This window comes from Colletotrichum destructivum, chromosome 10 (genome assembly GCF_034447905.1).
Source record: "Colletotrichum destructivum chromosome 10, complete sequence".
Taxonomy (NCBI): domain Eukaryota; kingdom Fungi; phylum Ascomycota; class Sordariomycetes; order Glomerellales; family Glomerellaceae; genus Colletotrichum; species Colletotrichum destructivum.
Window position 1 is genome coordinate 116,227 of NC_085905.1, and position 15,992 is coordinate 132,218.

General features: G+C 55.6%; 8 protein-coding genes across 8 annotated transcripts; 2 read left to right on the top strand and 6 right to left on the bottom strand.

Annotated features, from left to right (window-relative positions):
- Window positions 1-465: 465 nt before the first annotated feature.
- CDEST_14294 (Putative heterokaryon incompatibility) lies at window positions 466-2,577 on the bottom strand (the record flags this gene model as incomplete). Its single annotated transcript, XM_062930450.1, has 1 exon — window positions 466-2,577. The coding sequence occupies one exon, from the start codon at window positions 2,575-2,577 to the stop codon at window positions 466-468; it is 2,112 nt and encodes a 703-aa protein (XP_062786501.1).
- Window positions 2,578-3,419: 842 nt separating this feature from the next.
- CDEST_14295 (Putative major facilitator superfamily, MFS transporter superfamily) lies at window positions 3,420-5,482 on the bottom strand. The gene is made up of 4 exons (XM_062930451.1): window positions 5,082-5,482; window positions 4,995-5,028; window positions 4,347-4,929; window positions 3,420-4,275 (listed from the first exon to the last, which is right to left on the bottom strand). Exons 1-4 carry the CDS (start codon window positions 5,272-5,274, stop codon window positions 3,718-3,720), a joined length of 1,368 nt encoding a protein of 455 aa, XP_062786502.1. The 5' UTR covers window positions 5,275-5,482; the 3' UTR covers window positions 3,420-3,717.
- A 237-nt stretch (window positions 5,483-5,719) lies between these two features.
- Window positions 5,720-6,282, bottom strand: CDEST_14296 (uncharacterized protein; the record flags this gene model as incomplete). The annotated part of the gene is made up of 3 exons (XM_062930452.1): window positions 6,058-6,282; window positions 5,854-5,891; window positions 5,720-5,797 (listed from the first exon to the last, which is right to left on the bottom strand). Exons 1-3 carry the CDS (start codon window positions 6,275-6,277, stop codon window positions 5,720-5,722), a joined length of 336 nt encoding a protein of 111 aa, XP_062786503.1. The 5' UTR covers window positions 6,278-6,282.
- A 1-nt stretch (window position 6,283) lies between these two features.
- On the top strand, window positions 6,284-7,290 carry CDEST_14297 (uncharacterized protein; the record flags this gene model as incomplete). Its single annotated transcript, XM_062930453.1, has 1 exon — window positions 6,284-7,290. The coding sequence occupies exon 1, from the start codon at window positions 6,754-6,756 to the stop codon at window positions 7,288-7,290; it is 537 nt and encodes a 178-aa protein (XP_062786504.1). The 5' UTR covers window positions 6,284-6,753.
- Window positions 7,291-7,301: 11 nt separating this feature from the next.
- Window positions 7,302-7,799, bottom strand: CDEST_14298 (Putative protein kinase; the record flags this gene model as incomplete). The annotated part of the gene is made up of 1 exon (XM_062930454.1): window positions 7,302-7,799. The coding sequence occupies one exon, from the start codon at window positions 7,797-7,799 to the stop codon at window positions 7,302-7,304; it is 498 nt and encodes a 165-aa protein (XP_062786505.1).
- A 1,882-nt stretch (window positions 7,800-9,681) lies between these two features.
- Window positions 9,682-11,022, bottom strand: CDEST_14299 (uncharacterized protein). Its single transcript, XM_062930455.1, has 2 exons — window positions 10,319-11,022; window positions 9,682-10,255 (listed from the first exon to the last, which is right to left on the bottom strand). The coding sequence occupies exons 1-2, from the start codon at window positions 10,862-10,864 to the stop codon at window positions 9,746-9,748; spliced, it is 1,056 nt and encodes a 351-aa protein (XP_062786506.1). The 5' UTR covers window positions 10,865-11,022; the 3' UTR covers window positions 9,682-9,745.
- Window positions 11,023-12,270: 1,248 nt separating this feature from the next.
- Window positions 12,271-14,555, top strand: CDEST_14300 (uncharacterized protein; the record flags this gene model as incomplete). The annotated part of the gene is made up of 1 exon (XM_062930456.1): window positions 12,271-14,555. Exon 1 carries the CDS (start codon window positions 12,672-12,674, stop codon window positions 14,553-14,555), a length of 1,884 nt encoding a protein of 627 aa, XP_062786507.1. The 5' UTR covers window positions 12,271-12,671.
- Window positions 14,556-14,650: 95 nt separating this feature from the next.
- Window positions 14,651-15,862, bottom strand: CDEST_14301 (Putative metallo-beta-lactamase, ribonuclease Z/Hydroxyacylglutathione hydrolase). Its single transcript, XM_062930457.1, has one exon. The coding sequence runs from the start codon at window positions 15,711-15,713 to the stop codon at window positions 14,724-14,726; it is 990 nt and encodes a 329-aa protein (XP_062786508.1). The 5' UTR covers window positions 15,714-15,862; the 3' UTR covers window positions 14,651-14,723.
- Window positions 15,863-15,992: the final 130 nt, after the last annotated feature.

Here is a 15,992-nt window from a genome sequence, read left to right on the forward strand (position 1 = left end):
CATAAACAGGCGATTAATTGATGCTGTAGAGTAAACTCCAGCCGCCTTTGATCTCCCTGTAGAGAAGTATTATCCTGGGCGTTGCAGAATAACGATGGCGGGGAACCATTCTTGACGCAGAACATACCAATGACCAGAGGGCCTGCGTCAGTCGCGTGCCCACCTTCCGCATCCATCCCAACCCAAAAAGCACGTAGGCCGGGGGTAAGGTCACCGGAGTCCATTCCGAGTCTCCGGCCCAGCGCCGACTACGCCCCACATCCGCACCCCACTTCCGGACCGGAATCGGATCGGCAGCACCGGGGCAATATGGCTCGGACACTGGGCAAACACACTGACAGCCGTTAGCCGCAGACACTCGAATAAGTCCTGCGAAGAGTTCCTGGTTTGAGATGTCGACGAATGATCAGTTTCTTGGACCGAACTCTTCACTCTGCATTCAAGTCTTTGTTGGGTTGCGAGCAGTCACCCGATGATAACCTGCCTCTCTCGCAACACTACAGCTGCATCCACCATCCCGCTACCATCCCCTAACTCCTCCAAGAAATCACCCTCGCCCAGGAGCAGCGCCTTTCCAGCACAATTCCACACAGCCCTTCCCTCCGTGTCATCCGTCGACACTAACAACCACGCCCTGGTCCAGGCGCAGTCCCCCCGGACCAGGTCCGTCGGGACCGCGACGCGTATCTGACTCTCAACGCCCTTCGCCAAGAATTCTTTCTCAAAGTGGAACGCCGTCAGGAGTGCCTGCTCACCTTGTCGGCCACACGGGATGCGCACCGCGAACGCCGAGATCCAGTAGATGGACCGCGGGTCCGTGATCCACGTCAGCAGAGCGAGGGCCGTTTCCTCCGTGATCTCTCCTTCGTCTCCTCCCCTGTCCAGAACCGTCAGAAAATCGGCTGCGTTCAGACGGAGGGCCTCGTTGACCACAAAGTCGTCAAACATGCCCGTGTTGTAGTTCGCCTGCACCGCGTCACGCTCCAGCTGCGCCCAGAGACGTCCCGCCAGACCGTGCCCGCCCGCCACGACGGCCGCGAGGAACCGCCGCCGGGACAGGTCCGTTTCCTCGTCGTCCCTGAAGTGCTCTGGCCGGCCCATGCCGGCCTTGAGGGGCGGCGGCGTGCTCCTGATGACGTCCGGGAAGATGGCGTACGTCCCGCGCAGCTCCTCCTCGGCACACACCGTAAATGAGCCCTCGAAAAAGACCAGATCAATCTCCAGCCGGCCGATGCTCGCCCCGTGTATGCCTCTGTTGCCTCCCAGACTGAACTTGGGGAGCGTCGTGTCCGCCTCTGCGACCGACCGCGCCAGCCACGACCTTTTCCCGCCCACCACCAGCGCCTCCGAGCCCGCGAACGCCAGCGGCACCTTCTCCCCGGCCGCGAGCGACAGGAGGACGGCGAGGAAGTACACCTCTTCTGGCGTCGGCTCCCGGGCCCGGAAGTACGCGAGCCCCAGCCCGATGAGATTGAGGCACACGCTCAGCCTGTCGCCGGGCATCGAGCACCCCGTCTGCGCGACGGCGTTGAACCGCGCCATGAAGCTGGCCGTCGTCGCCCCGGCCACGCGGTTGTGGCTGTCGAGCAGCGGCGACGTGCGGTTCGCGAAGCCGCCGAGGATCGGGTACAGGTGCTCGCTCGCCGGAGGGCGGTGGCCGAGCTGAATCATGACCGTCGATAGCATCGCGTGCAGCGCCGTCCACTCGAGGGAGATGGTTGCCTTGCCACCGCCGCTGCCGCCGCCGTCGTCGCCCTCGACGACAACACCCATGATGAAGACGGCGTTGTGAGCCGGGATGTGCCGTTTGTCGCTCCACGGCTCGGCGACGACAAACTCGTGGAAGCACCACGCGCGCTGCCACCACCGCGCCGCCGCGATCTTGTCGTAGATGGCCACGAGAGACGACACCTCCCCTTGGTCCCGCGGCGTCCGGTCAAAGTGTTGCGCGGGATTGCCGCCGCCGTACCTCTCGCACAGCGCCGCCTCGTCCGCCGTGAGCTCGACGTCTTCGAGGAGCACCACGAGCCGGCGGCATGACTTGTACACGACGTCCATGCACGCGATGGCGCGCTGCTTCTCGGCGTCGTCGGCCTGGTCGATGCAGACCTGGTCTATCCAGACGCCCTCGCGCGGGTGTCCCCGCTGCGCCAGAATCGCCTGGGCGAAGCGCTCGCCGACGGGCCATACCCCGCCCGGCGCCGAGGCCGACCCAGGTGTTCCCGGCCAGTCTGGGCTGTGCCAGCTGTAGCTTACGGCGAGGTATTGTCTGATGGCGAAGGCGCCGTCGAGAGGGATGCCGGACGGGCTTAAGCAGAGGAGGCGGAACGGCGTGTCGAGGATGACGCCGGACGTGCGCCGCGGGAAGTGCTCGGCGACGTCCGGGGACCATGCGCGGAGGTTGCGGAGGATGAGGTCCGCCTCGTCGCGGCCGCGGTCGAGCCGCCCGATGGCCTCTGCGAAGATGCTGGACTTGTTGCGCCTTGTCAACGTGAGCTTGAAGAGGTCGTGTGAGAGCTGCTCGGCTCGCAAGGTGTCCTCCGCCTCTGCGGGCGAGAACTCGACGAGTTTGCTCATGTTTGTCATGACCGCGTCGACGGATGGAGGGTTTGGGCGATGGGCCGTCAGTCAGGCCATCCATCCGAGCTGTGTTTTCTCCACATACACACCCCTGTCAAGCATCCAAAGCCTCTAACCCATTTGTGCATAGTCGAGGGCGCTGGTGGCTAGCTACTGTAACAGTTGGTGGTTATTTGTCTCGTTACTTGCATGAGTTGGCTTGGTTCGGCTGTTTAGATTTGTATTGTGTAGGTGGTTTAGTATCCTCGAATAGCTCTAATGCCACCGGGAACGATGTTGATGACCAGCACGAGATTCAAACTTTGAAGACTTCCTCAGGCTGGCAGCTGGATGTCATAGGTTACTGGCTATGATAAATGACCTCAATGTAAAAAGAGACCCTAAGACAATACCTGACTTCTCACTGTGCTTCGAGATCGAGCAATCGTATTCCGTGTTTTGTTTACCGACTTTGGGGGAAAAGGGGAGGACTTGACAAAGGATGGAACACACCCCAACGACGACCGAGGATCCAGAAACAATGGCCCAAGTTTGGCACAAAGGGGTTCTTAAAGCAGCTCGGAGGGGGTTCTTGGAGGTTGTCGAGCATAAAACTGCCCGTGATTGCTATTGCAACCGTCCACTTCGTATCACTCATTCTCTCGAATCACATCCCATTTCCTCTCCAATCTGCAGCCCCTCTCTCTCTTTCCCATGCTATGTTTTAATGGCAACAGTTTTATTTGCATTGATGGTTCCTCGAGGCACAAGATCCCTTGAACTGTGCACGTATTTCGGGAAGCCCCCGACGGAAACATCCGTCGCTCAGTCTCGCTTCTAGATCCTCGGAAACAGAACCCAGTGGGAGATGTGGGGAGATTGATGTTATAGTTGGACAATGTTGTTCCTTGTATCCGTACGGAATATCAGTAGATAATTAATTCGTACTGCCGTTTATAGAAGAATCGTATGTCAAACCTAAACTAATGAGTAACCTCGCTGCTAGAGTTGGCTGAGCTTAGTTTCTCCCAACTTCCCATAGGCTTGGGTCAAAAGGTTCTGCTAAGGCGAGGCATTATGGTGGAAGATTCCATATCAAGCATACGAGAGGCGTATGACATGACCCAAAGCTTACTCGACCTTGGCAACAATGCTCACTCACACCTTGATCCAGGCAACCGACCCGACCCCCATCTTGCGAGTCTTGCAGACCCTTGCCAAAAGGACGAATATCATGCCCAAAATCATGCAGCTCCCGGCGAAGGCCTGGGCACCCACATACCCGCCCCCCATCGCGTCGATGATGGCCCCGGCAATCGGCGACCCGGTCAGCGACGCGAAGCTGACCACCGTGAAGACCATGCCCATCCTCGTCCCCTGCTTCTGCGGATCCGCCGTCAGGCTGCTGAGCACCGACGGGAACAACGACTGGACGCCCCCGACAGCGAACCCATAGAACACGGCCCAGACGTACAGCCCCGTGACGCTGCGCACTCCTATCCAGCAGAACATGACGGTGCCGGTCATGCAGGCCATCGGCGCAAAGATGTTGATCGTGCCGATGACGTCGCCGATCTGAGCCGGGATGATGCGCCCGAACGCGCCGACGCCGTTGAGGACGAGCAGGAGGTCGAGCGAGTCGGTGTACGATAGTCCCAAGACGTCGCGGGAGAAGGCGGCGAGGTAGTGGAAGGCAAAGTAGGTTCCCCAGAAGCACTGCCTGCTCGTCAGAGGAATGTCCCCCCCATTGTCATCAGAAAATTGTCATGAGAACGAAGTTTCCTTACCATGAAAGCTCCCACGGCGTAGAAGCTATACTCGGACTCCCTGAAAGCGGCCCACTCCACCAGCGGCGCCGCCTTCCGAGGCGGAATCCTGGTCTTGACGAGCAGCCCGGCGACAACCAGCGTCACCAGCTGGATCAGGGCTATCGAGCGGATCGTCCAGCCCAGCCCGATCCTCGGCAAAAGCTGCCGGACCATGCTCGGGAAGGCCAGCCCGCCCACGACAGACCCAGCCGCGGTGATGCCGAAGGCTAACGAGCGACGCTTGGCGAAGTAGGTCGACGTGACGGCCATGCAGGGGCAGAAGAGGCAGCCGTTCCCGAGGCCTAGGCAGATGCCCTGGGCGAGGAAGAACTGCCAGTACGTCGTGCAAAAGGAGGCGGCGACCATGCCGAGGACGACGAGCAGGAAGCCAGCGGCGAAGAGGGGCCGGAAGTAGCCCATGTCCGTCCAGCGTCCAGTGAAGGTGCCGACGAAGAAGAGGAGGAAGACCTCGAAGGAGCCGATCCACGAGATGTCGGAGGGCGAGCGGGAGAAGAGGGTTGTGAAGTATGGCTGGAAGACGCCGAAGGAGTTGGCGACGCCCCTGTGGACCCTGTTAGCGGTCCGGGATTCGGTTGCAGGGCCGAGAGTGTCATGTTGATGGCTTACCAGGTGTTCATGGTGACGAGGAGCGTGCTCAGGACTAGCAGATGTTGTCAACACATGAACAGCGTGATGCGAATCTGCTTAGCTTACCGACCAGCCATGCTCTCAAGCCACCGTCTGGCGGCGCATCGATGACTACGCTGGGTCGTGAAGTGCTTCTGTTGATGCTTGCGAGGTTTTTGTCTGGCGACTCGGGATCATGGTACCGGCTGGGGAGACCGAGAGCATTACTTGCACCAACTGAGCGATGCTCATGTTGAGTTGTATTTCGTTTCTCTGACATTGTGGACGAATGACAAATCGCCCAAAGTGCTTTTTTCTCTTCAGTTCTTGGAGGCAGAGTGGACTCGATATGAACCAAGAGATCGCTCAACAAAGCTGCCCTGATACAGATGATACGATGCAGAATCAAGCGAGGCAAGCCAGGGCAAAAAGCGCTATCACTACAAGATCCGAGGTTGCAGCGACCAACAATTCCGGCCTAGACCAAGGGGAAATCCCGTTTAATAAAGAACATCTTCCCGCGCCAAGCAGACGCCGGCCCGGGGGTCGGGGGCCCCTAGGGGAGTGAATTCTCTGACCTCGGACACCCACCCTCCCCATTCCCGGCGAAAGACTCACTCGGCCCAGTTTATTTAAGGGCGTATCCCCCCCCTCCTCTCAGAGAGTTTCAATTATCAATTCAATCCAAAAGCGAAATTGCGTCCCTCGTCTTCTGGGACGCCCTCTTAGTCACCGGTGCAGCGGGCATCGGCAGTCCATCGGCCGACGAGCCCTCCGACGGCGTCTTTGACGAAGGATCTTGGCTGGGCAAATGTTAGTCCACCAATCATTCGGGCATAAAATTTGTAAAATGTCTTACAGCCCTCTGGTATGGATTAGAAATCATCTTGCTGTACTCTAGTTTGCTTAGCAACGATCTTGCTTATCAATGAGTCTTGTCTGTAAACATCGTGGGCAGACGGCGAGCTAGGTGTTGGCGTTGCGTAATGATACCCTTTTTTGTTCTCAAGACGGTTTGAACGGCTTCACTCCATCCAGATGAAGTAGGCTGTACGTAATATACTTATACTATGAGTGTCTTGTAAATGTTGGATGTTGTTTTGCTTCTCAAGTACCCCAATGACCTTTAGCCCCATTCGAGGCCCCCATGCCATCTTTGCATAAGATACATCATCCGTCGAGTACATGCTGGAGTTTGTCAATCTCATGATATCTCTAGTGTGCATAGGTGATGAAATACACCCTTTTTTGAAGCTAGCTGGAAACAAATTGACCGTCCACATTTAGATTCCTCGCTTCAAACCCGAGCTCAGCAATTTTGTCCCACTCGACCGGCTTGCGCGTAGTAATACTTGGTGAGTTCCTTGCCGATGCCACTTTTTGACGATGCAGCCGGTTTGGTAGAATCTGAATGTTTTGAAACAGCTGTTCATTGGCACATCGACTAGAAGGTGATCACTCAGAGAAGGGTACGGCTCATATTTCAGAATGTCATGGCGTCGAAAACTCTCCGCGCCTTCAGGATAACGGTCTCTTCTCTGCAAGATGATGATTAGGTACTTCGATGAGCCCCTTCACAATTGTCCCCCTCGCTCTGTGTATGTAACCAAATATGTCTCTCATCTTATATGTAAGCCAATTAGATAATTAAAGAGAGAGGTCAAATAATCCTAGGTTGTTCCGGTCTTTTTTGCAAACAACTCTTCAGGGTCGTACGACAATTCCGAGTTCACGCCACTCCCATCACATCAACACCAGAATGTCAGATCTTGAAGTCAAAGTGGAGTGGGACGGCGACATTTACGATGTCTCTTCTCCTTTTACCCTTCTCGGCTCTCAGACATCGACAGGGCAGACAAAGCATCGTTTCCAGGAAGGCGAAGCTCCATCTAACGCAGCCAAGGTCCCCAAGGCATTTTTCCAAGAGCTCGCTGAATTCCTACATCTCAAGAATCTTGCAGACTTGGTTGCGCTGCCGCTCTTGGATGGCCCAAGAGACTGGACCAAGACTGAGCTCCTGGTTGGGCCACAGGGCACTCTGATGATGGACACTAAGGATGTCCTCGGGTTCGAGTCCGCACAAATTACGACAAGTTGGTTCTTCCAGGTGGGGGATGATGGGGTTATTTCTTGCAAGAGCAACGACGTGTATGCTGCCAAGAAGAACACCCACGCAGTCTTCCAGGATTCGAAGCCTCTTCCGACTGTGGAAGCATTGAAGGCGGTTTTCGAAATGCACAGCACAGCTTTCACTCCTCGAATGCTGGGTTATCTAGTCACGTACGAAACTTGGTGAGAGCTGAAGTGTCATGTCGCATTTCTGACCTCGCAATCGATCCAACCTTTCGTACCTCGGCTAGTCAATAACTTCTCCCCAATCCTACGAGCCGAGCCAAAGTCGACCAGAATGGGTCTACTATCCTTTGCCACGAGAACATTTGTGGGGTTGAGGTCGTTATGGGCCAGCACGAGTCCAGTGATGTAGCCCCGTCGCACATGGCAACCATGGTATCCAACGATGCTTGGGTGGGGTTGGCTACCCAGCACTTCCATTGCTTCTGCCTCATCCGCCAATCCCTTGGGGAGAAGATGTACGACTTTGTGCTTTGAAAAAATATCGTACAGCGCTAGCCTAGGCCGCTTGACGAAAACGTCGGGTGGGAGCTCCTCGAGAGCCTTAGTGAGAGTGAGGCCTTGGGGCCACCGGGGAAAGATTTCCTCGTCAGGAATACGAACAAGGGAGTCGGCGGCATGCTGAAATAAGATGTCCACCTTTGGTTTGTTCAACTGGCCGTAGTATATCATGTCGTCTTACACCGTTGCGAACATGGTATATTGGAGGTCTCCCGTGTCCTCGTCGACTTTCTCAGACACCCAAAGCAATTCCTCCCAATTGGTAATCTGCGGCGCCATGGCGAAGGGATTTCCAGGTAAGTAATAGAATGAGTGAAAAATTGCATTGTATGGTCTGGTCAGCTCTCCGGTAATTCGAGTCACGTATCTTCTAGTGGCTGGGAGTTAACGGAGATTGGTCATGTACGATCTGACAGGTAATTATCTATCAACAAGAACTTCTGCCCAAAAGGCATCTACCCCACTTATCAGGAGTAAATTCGCATCTTTGTTTAGGTAATATTGGAACTATTAATAGGATGGATCTAGCTACCTAAAAGTAGGCTTTTCTATATTAAGGGATATAACCGAAATTAAATGAGCCTACAACTAGTAAGAAAGAATCTCTTAATTATAAACATATACTTAAGTTTTGTTGAGAACAAATTCACTATCAGCTAGTGCAGCAGTCTCCCTTGAAATTTGTTTTTGTTCTTCTCTCGAGTCTTCTTCCAGCCCTAAGATATGTCTGACAGACACGTGTTTCCTCACGAAAGCCCCCGCGCGGGAGGCCGTCGTGTTAGAAAAAGCCAAGTTATACGCAGGGTTGAATGGCACGACCTATGTCAAAGGCGACTCTTGACTCGAATTCGAAGAGGCCTGGGATGGATTATTGAGTGGCAGGAGATGTCTTTGTCGAGGAAAAAAAGATTAAAGAGAAAAAAAAAAAGACAAGTGTTGAGAGCATTCAGACAGCGATAAACATCCGCGTCAACGATGTCTGGCTCACGAGAATGTGCAGCAACGCGAGCACGGCTGTGAATTTCAACGGTGGCAAGGGAGGGTACGTCGTCGGCATGCTCGAAAGTTCTTATCATCTGCAATATTTGTTGAGACGCTCCAAAAGTTCTGTCCTATGCTTTCCTTCATCGCCGTGCAGCTTTTCCCCATCCCCTCGATTACCGATGCGGCAGAGAACGATTCGGATCGGCAATACGCTGGACCTCTACCCGAGTGCAAACCCATTCTCTCGCCGCAGACGGGCGAGCTGATCCCCATGCACATCGACCAGTGTATCGACCAGGTCACCAGGCTGTCAAGCGCCTAACCGACGTAAACGGGCATGGCCCCGGACTGGATCGACTATCACCGTAAGCCCTCGCTCGGTTTCAACGTCGAGCACGAGCGCGTCAACGGGGAAGAATCCTCCGGCGGTAGAAGAAACACTGGTATGACATCAAGGAGACGAACCAGTTTCACCCCCAGTTTGTTAGGTCCCCCCACTTGACAGTCACCGCCCCGGGACGTAAAAAGGAACCTAAAACTTAGTGTTTGCTGACGAAGACGTGAGGTTGTGTATCGTGGTATAGGCCATATTGATTAGTCTACGAACCCTAGTCCTCGTAAGTGAAGTTACTGTCCGGAAAGTATTTCCTCAATAGCAGAATCCGTGTTGTCATAAATCCCGGCGCGACACGTTAGTCGTGGATCAAACATGGCGTACAGTCTGTGCATTCCACTAGCAGGTCCTCAAATCCCCAAATTGACCCTATGCGAAGAATGTAGTTTCTCAACTTGGGTCAGATATCGTAGTTCCTCTGTCAAGAAGTATATAGAGACCATGGTTGTTGTTGTTATAGCTCATCACCCGGCAAGATTCTATACGTGTTGCTTGCGAGTACTTGTCTTCCAAGTCATTTGCCTTATTCACAAAGATTGAGATCTAACACTTGAAATAATGAATTCTAGACAGATTAAATTCCAGACATATGTCTTCCAGTCAGGCAAAACGATATTTACAAACCAAGGCAAAATGGGCAAAAAACCCTCAGGTTGCAGCGTGTAAGATTCTGCCACTTTCCACTCTTTCCACATTTTTTAAAGTCTATTTAGAGCTAGTAGAGGAATATTCTATCCATTTAGTCGGTGACAGTAAACCTCAGGCTTAAAGTCGAAGCGTCGTGGTGTTTATCAAAAGCAAACCCGTCATCACCTCCCCATACTGCAACCTCTGCAATCTTCTTCGTTCCAAGAATCGCTTTATGCTGGATAAGGAATAAAGCTGTACCTACACCGTGGGTGGTTCCTAGTATAGCCATTCCCGGGATTGTGTCCATTGGAAATATCGCTCTCTCATTCCACCCGGGTACAGACTGATAGTTTGCCTGGCGGAGAGCCTCCATGACAATGTCAAAAGTAGGCTTATAAGTGACGTGAGCACGATAAATAAGCTTAATCTTGCTGGGGTGAACGCCTTTCTTTTGGCAAGCTTGCAGCCACTGGAAGTAGATGATATCAGACAGCTGTTCTAGTTCTGGAATAGACCCCAACCCAGTCTCGGCTTGCTCGTAGCGGGGACTGAAATTCTTGTCGAAAATAATGGCGCCGGATTTTGGGTTAAGGACGTTTTGGTAATAAGCGTTTGTAGGCTAGAAGGCAAAGGGTGTTAGCACCGGTTTAAGGAGCAGAAATGTACCAACAAAAGCACTTACGTCTCCGACCTCCTTATTGCGTAGGTAGAACCTCTTCTCGTGTTTGTAGGTGGACAGGGCGTGCTCCATCGGATCTACCGGGTACCTCGGGTCTGCAAACACGTTGTCCAAAGTGTTTCCGAACCCGGGCGAGACTTCAAATTGATCAAAGTTGTCGTCACTGCTGTCGCCAATGTCTTCGGTGCCAAAGGGGGCCCAGTCCATTTGGCGAGTCCATCCCCAATACTCCACCCACCGAGGGTCTTGCCACGGGCTGGCGACTTTGACTCCTCTGTTTCTCTCGGTTGCGGCCGAGTCGCTCAATGGCATAAGTGACATGAAATAGCGACCCTTCTGGACACGGCCTTCGAAGGTATTAAGGAAGGTTGGGAACTGTCCCTGGACTCGCTTGGCAAGCGGCTTGTCGATGGAGGGGAGGGTTCCTTTCATGTCATCTTCAACTGCTGGCATGGGGGAAGCCCCGACTAAAACAGCGTGAAGCAGCACCAATGACAGCAGAAGGCGACCGCTCATCGCTTGAAGAAAAGAAGGAATAGGGCTAGACATTACGGATTGTAACCGATAAATTCTTCTGGGAAAAGGATGAGGGAGAAGGAAAGATGCGCTGGACGAGAGATGTAATATGTCGACGACTTATTGGTAAATCAAAGGACCTGCTTCTAAGCGACTCCCCTAAAGGCCTGTGTCTATTTTGGTGCAAGAAAATGGTCCAAAAGTGGGTGCTTTTAGTGATTTCATCGGGCCCATCAATGAAAAAATTAATCACTAGTTATAGTAGATGTCACTAGTTATAGTAGATGTGTCCTGAAAAGTACACAAGATTGGGGAGCTCAAAATCGGCCTTACATCTGTTCTTTGTCGAGCGAAAGACTGAGTGGTCCACTATATCAAAATGAAGCTATCCTACTATCCAAGTGCAAGAACTAGTAGTCCCTTGGCAAGTGTAAAGTCTATTTGCTCCCGGTGGGGTAGCTTTACTTCCAACCCTTGGCCGTTGGCAATCTTGACTTGCTAATCACCGCGCATGCCACGCGTGCCGCGGGATCAGATGCGAGCGGGACGGAGGTTCAATCTACCTGGTCGACGACGAGTCCGCCACTGAGTGTGCCATCATTAACGAGCCGCGCAGGCGCCCCCGGCAGAGTCATCTGCGCCAACATGCGCCACCATCTGATCTGATGCATAGAATCTTCCGCTGGCGCGAGCAGTTTTGCGCGCCCCTTCTGGGGACCAGGTAGCTCGGCCAGCCCGAATAGGAGAGGGACCATATAAAGCACTATCCCATCAACCGCAGCAAGGCCCCATGGACGAATGGCGGCGTGGGCGTGTGAGATGAGATGGGGTTCGATGTAGGGAAATTTAATAAAAACAAGTCAAGGTACCGCAAATCCGGATATCACCACAGCTAAGGTCTCTTGGTGGTCCTTAGACCTTTAGGTGCCTAAAGCTTTAGCAGCCTTAGTAGTTCAGCTTATTGGCCTTAGGGGTCTGGGTGTACTGTGGAGAGAAGTGGAATTTAAAATGGAGATTGGGGCCCTACATCGCCGCGGTTGAGGGGATATGGTTGTGTGACTCTCATCTTTTTGAATGTGTGATAACTCAACGGTTTCGTAATTAGGTTACTTATACCCTGCGTTGTGAAGAGTAGAGAGATGTAATTGGCTAGAAAAAATAAGGAAGTGTGGCACTTACTATTCTGAAGTAAAAAGGGCAAGTGCACTGTTATTAAAAGGAGTGCACAGACTAGATTATGCAGCAATCATTCATGCACGGGGGAATCACCTCTTGGTTCGGCCCGAATGATTCGGGGCCGGACGAGCCAGTTTGCCGAAGGACTTTGTTGAAATCCCCGAGGCCAAACACGTGACATGGATATAATACCCGTGGTGCCCAAACCCAGCTGTCGACGCAGTTGTCAACTTGCAAATCAGGTCTTGGGGGCAGAGGGGAGGGATATATAACCACCCCCCCGAATGGTCGGTGGTGGTGCCGCACCAATCGAGTCCTCGTCTGGGTCTAGTGTACGATGAGATGCGGGGAAACCTGGCCATAGGTTATTGTGTCCGGGGTTGATCTACATGAGTCTCTTTGATGGATGTAACCTCACCGTCGCTTCATGACGAGGAGGTTGTACGAGCTGGTCCAAACTGGTCGAACGCAACTGGGAAAAAGCAGAGATCAATGTGATCGGTCTCTCTAGAACGTACATAAAGTGACAATAACCCTCTCGGGCTCCATGTTCAACGTTATTGTAGTCGAGAAGTGAGACTCATCAGGCTTGTTGGACACTTGTGTTTATGCCGGCTCGTATCTATAACCATCAACTTCACTCTCGCTCACCACGAATGCCAACATGTGGTTCAACACGGGAACACTCAAAGGGCTGGCGATCCTCGCCTTCACCATGGCCCTCCCACCCTCAACTGACGCTCAAGCCGTTCCGCCAGTCAGCCAGGAAATGGGCGTCTCTGCTTGGCCCTTTGACCTGAGCCAGGTCACGCTGAGCAGCGGGCGCTTCCTCGATAACCAGGCCAGGACGCTGGCCTACCTGAAATGGGTCGACGTCGAGAGACTGCTGTACAACTTCCGCAAGAACCACGGCCTGTCCACGAACAACGCCCAGGCCAACGGCGGCTGGGACGCGCCAGACTTCCCCTTCCGAACTCACTTCCAGGGGCACTTCCTCAACGCGTGGGCGTACTGCTACGCCCAGCTGCGGGACGAGGAGTGCAAGGACAGGGCGGTCTACTTCGCGGCCGAGCTGAAAAAGTGCCAGGAGAACAACGACGGGGCCGGCTTCAACACGGGCTACCTCTCCGGCTTCCCCGAGTCCGAGATCGACGCCGTCGAGAAGCGCACGCTCAACAACGGCAACGTGCCGTACTACGCCATCCACAAGACCATGGCCGGCCTGCTCGACGTGTGGCGGCACATCGGCGACACCAACGCCCGCGACGTGCTCCTCGCCATGGCGACGTGGGTGGACCTTCGCACGGAGAAGCTCACGTACGCCCAGATGCAGGCCATGATGAGCACCGAGTTCGGCGGCATGAACGAGGTCATGGCCGACATCTTCCACCAGACGGGCGACGGGCGCTGGCTCACCGTCGCCCAGCGCTTCGACCACGCCGCCGTCTTCGACCCCCTCGCCGCCAACCGCGACGGCCTCAACGGCCTGCACGCCAACACCCAGGTGCCCAAGTGGATCGGCGCCTCGCGCGAGTACAAGGCGACGGGGACGGCTCGGTACCGGGACATCGCCCGGAACGCGTGGAACATGACCGTCGCCGCGCACTCGTACGCCATCGGCGGCAACAGCCAGGCCGAGCACTTCCGGCCGCCCGGCGCCATCGCCGGCTTCCTGGACGAGGACACGTGCGAGGCATGCAACACGTACAACATGCTCAAGCTCACGCGGGAGCTGTGGCTGACGAGCCCGGGCACGACGACGACGGCGTACTTTGACTTTTACGAGAGGGCCCTCCTCAACCACCTCCTCGGCCAGCAGGACCCGTCCGACGACCACGGGCACGTCACCTACTTCACGCCCCTGAACCCGGGGGGCCGCCGGGGCGTCGGGCCCGCGTGGGGCGGCGGCACGTGGAGTACGGACTACGACTCGTTCTGGTGCTGCCAGGGGACGGGGCTCGAGACCAACACGAAGCTGATGGACTCCATCTACTTCTACGACGCCTCGGCTCTCTACGTCAACCTCTTCATCCCGTCGGTTCTGGAGTGGACGCAGCGCGATGTCACCGTGACGCAGACGACGGAGTTCCCACGGGATGACACCACCACGCTCAAGGTCGTCGGCGCCGGCACGTGGTCGATGCGTGTCCGCATTCCATCGTGGGCGTCCGGGGGGGCCCAGGTGACGGTCAACGGACAGGCGGTCAACGCGACGGCCGGCACGTACGTGTCCATCAACCGTACCTGGGTCCCGGGCGACACGGTCGTCGTCAAGCTGCCGATGAAGCTGCATGTCATACCGGCCAACGACGACCCCACCGTCGCGGCGTTGGCGTTTGGCCCCGTCATCCTAAGCGGGAACTACGGCAGCGAGACGCTTTCGACCACGCCCGCGCTGAACTTGACCACGGTGAGGAGGACGGGGACATCTGGGCTGGAGTTTACGGCGACGGCGGGCGGCAAGACGGTGGACCTCGGCCCGTTCTACGAGGCGCATGGGTTCAATTATAACGTGTACTGGTCTATCGGCGGGAAGCTGCCAGCGTGAGAACGGGACAGACTGGATGTTGAGTAGGCTGTGATGTGAAACTTGATCTGGGGAAACGTTCATTTTCACGACGTATTTTTTAAATAAATCGTTCTTCTAAAGAGCTACACTGTGAGTACCTTGCTGGGAATATTAGCCCGGTTCTTCGGCCTCCGACCACGGCCACGGCTAAGTCTGCAAGTCCTGCCCGTCCCGGGCCGCCTTCACCCTCACGCACAGCGCGTTGACCCGCAGATACCGCTCGAACGCGTCCCCGCCGATGACGAACGGGTGCTCGGGGTCGTCCGCCCGGCGGTGCTCGAGGAGGTCGAAGTGGTACAGCGCGCGGTCCTGGGTCTGGTGGTTCGCGATGAGCGTGTCCACTCCGGCCTCGACCCGCAGGTCGGCGAAGCGGTTCAGAGAGGCGATCTGCTGGTCCTTGGCGGCGGCGGCGGAGGGGATGCCCACGCCGCCATAGAAGCCGGCCGTGTGCGCGCGGCCGCGGTCGTAGATGGGGAAGATGGAGGACAGCGTCCCCGGCGTGTGGCCGGGCGTCACGTAGAACGTGAAGGTCACGTTGCCGCCGAACGTGAGCTTGTCTCCCTCGGCGATGGTCTGATCCCTGATGGGGCCGTCCGCCTCCGTCTCCAGGGCGTCCCAGGCGGCTGCTGCGGCGTACGTGGCGGGGCGGAAGGTGTCCTGAATCCAGCGGGCGCCGCCGTAGTGGTCAAAGTGCTCGTGGGTGATGACGAGGTGCTTGATATCACTTCCCGTGAACCCGAGGGTCTCCAGGTTGGGGATGAGGATGTGCTCGGCCTCGGCGGCGTTGTTGAGGGCGTCGAAGACGACGAGCCCGTCGCCCGTATCGTACGCCCACGCCGAGACGGCGCTCTGGCCGATGAAGTAGAAGCGGTCAAAGACCTCGCGCGGGGCGACGAAGCCGGCGGTCTGCGACGCCGAGGAGAGTTCCGGGTAGACCTGGCCGAGGATGCAGCGGTGGGCGAAGTAGGCGTATAGGTCCGCGCCGGCGAGGGCGCGGGCCTCGGCCAGCCATTTCGTGACGTTGTCTCTCTGTTCGTTGGGGAAGGTGGTGATGTTGAAGAAGTCTTGGAACTGGGCGTGGGCGAGACCGGTCCAAGTTGCGAGGAGGCCGCACAGCGTGACGATGTTGGCTTTCATAGCGAATGGCGAGGGACGAGGGAGAGGGTGTTTGGTGAAGTAACTACACTATAGTCCACGCAGGCAGCTTCTACGAGCTCCTCGTGGGTGAATCCGGGGGCCATCGCAGAGCTGTTTTATACACACCATGATTGTTGACCGCCGAATACATGTTCACGGCCAGAGAATTGTTTCATTGTTTACTTGCCGAGAATCCTTAACCGTGCGGGGTCCGGTTGGATCTGCCAAGGCAGACTGGGGTGACGATCGAAAGGTGAGGTTGCATCTGGATCCCAAAGC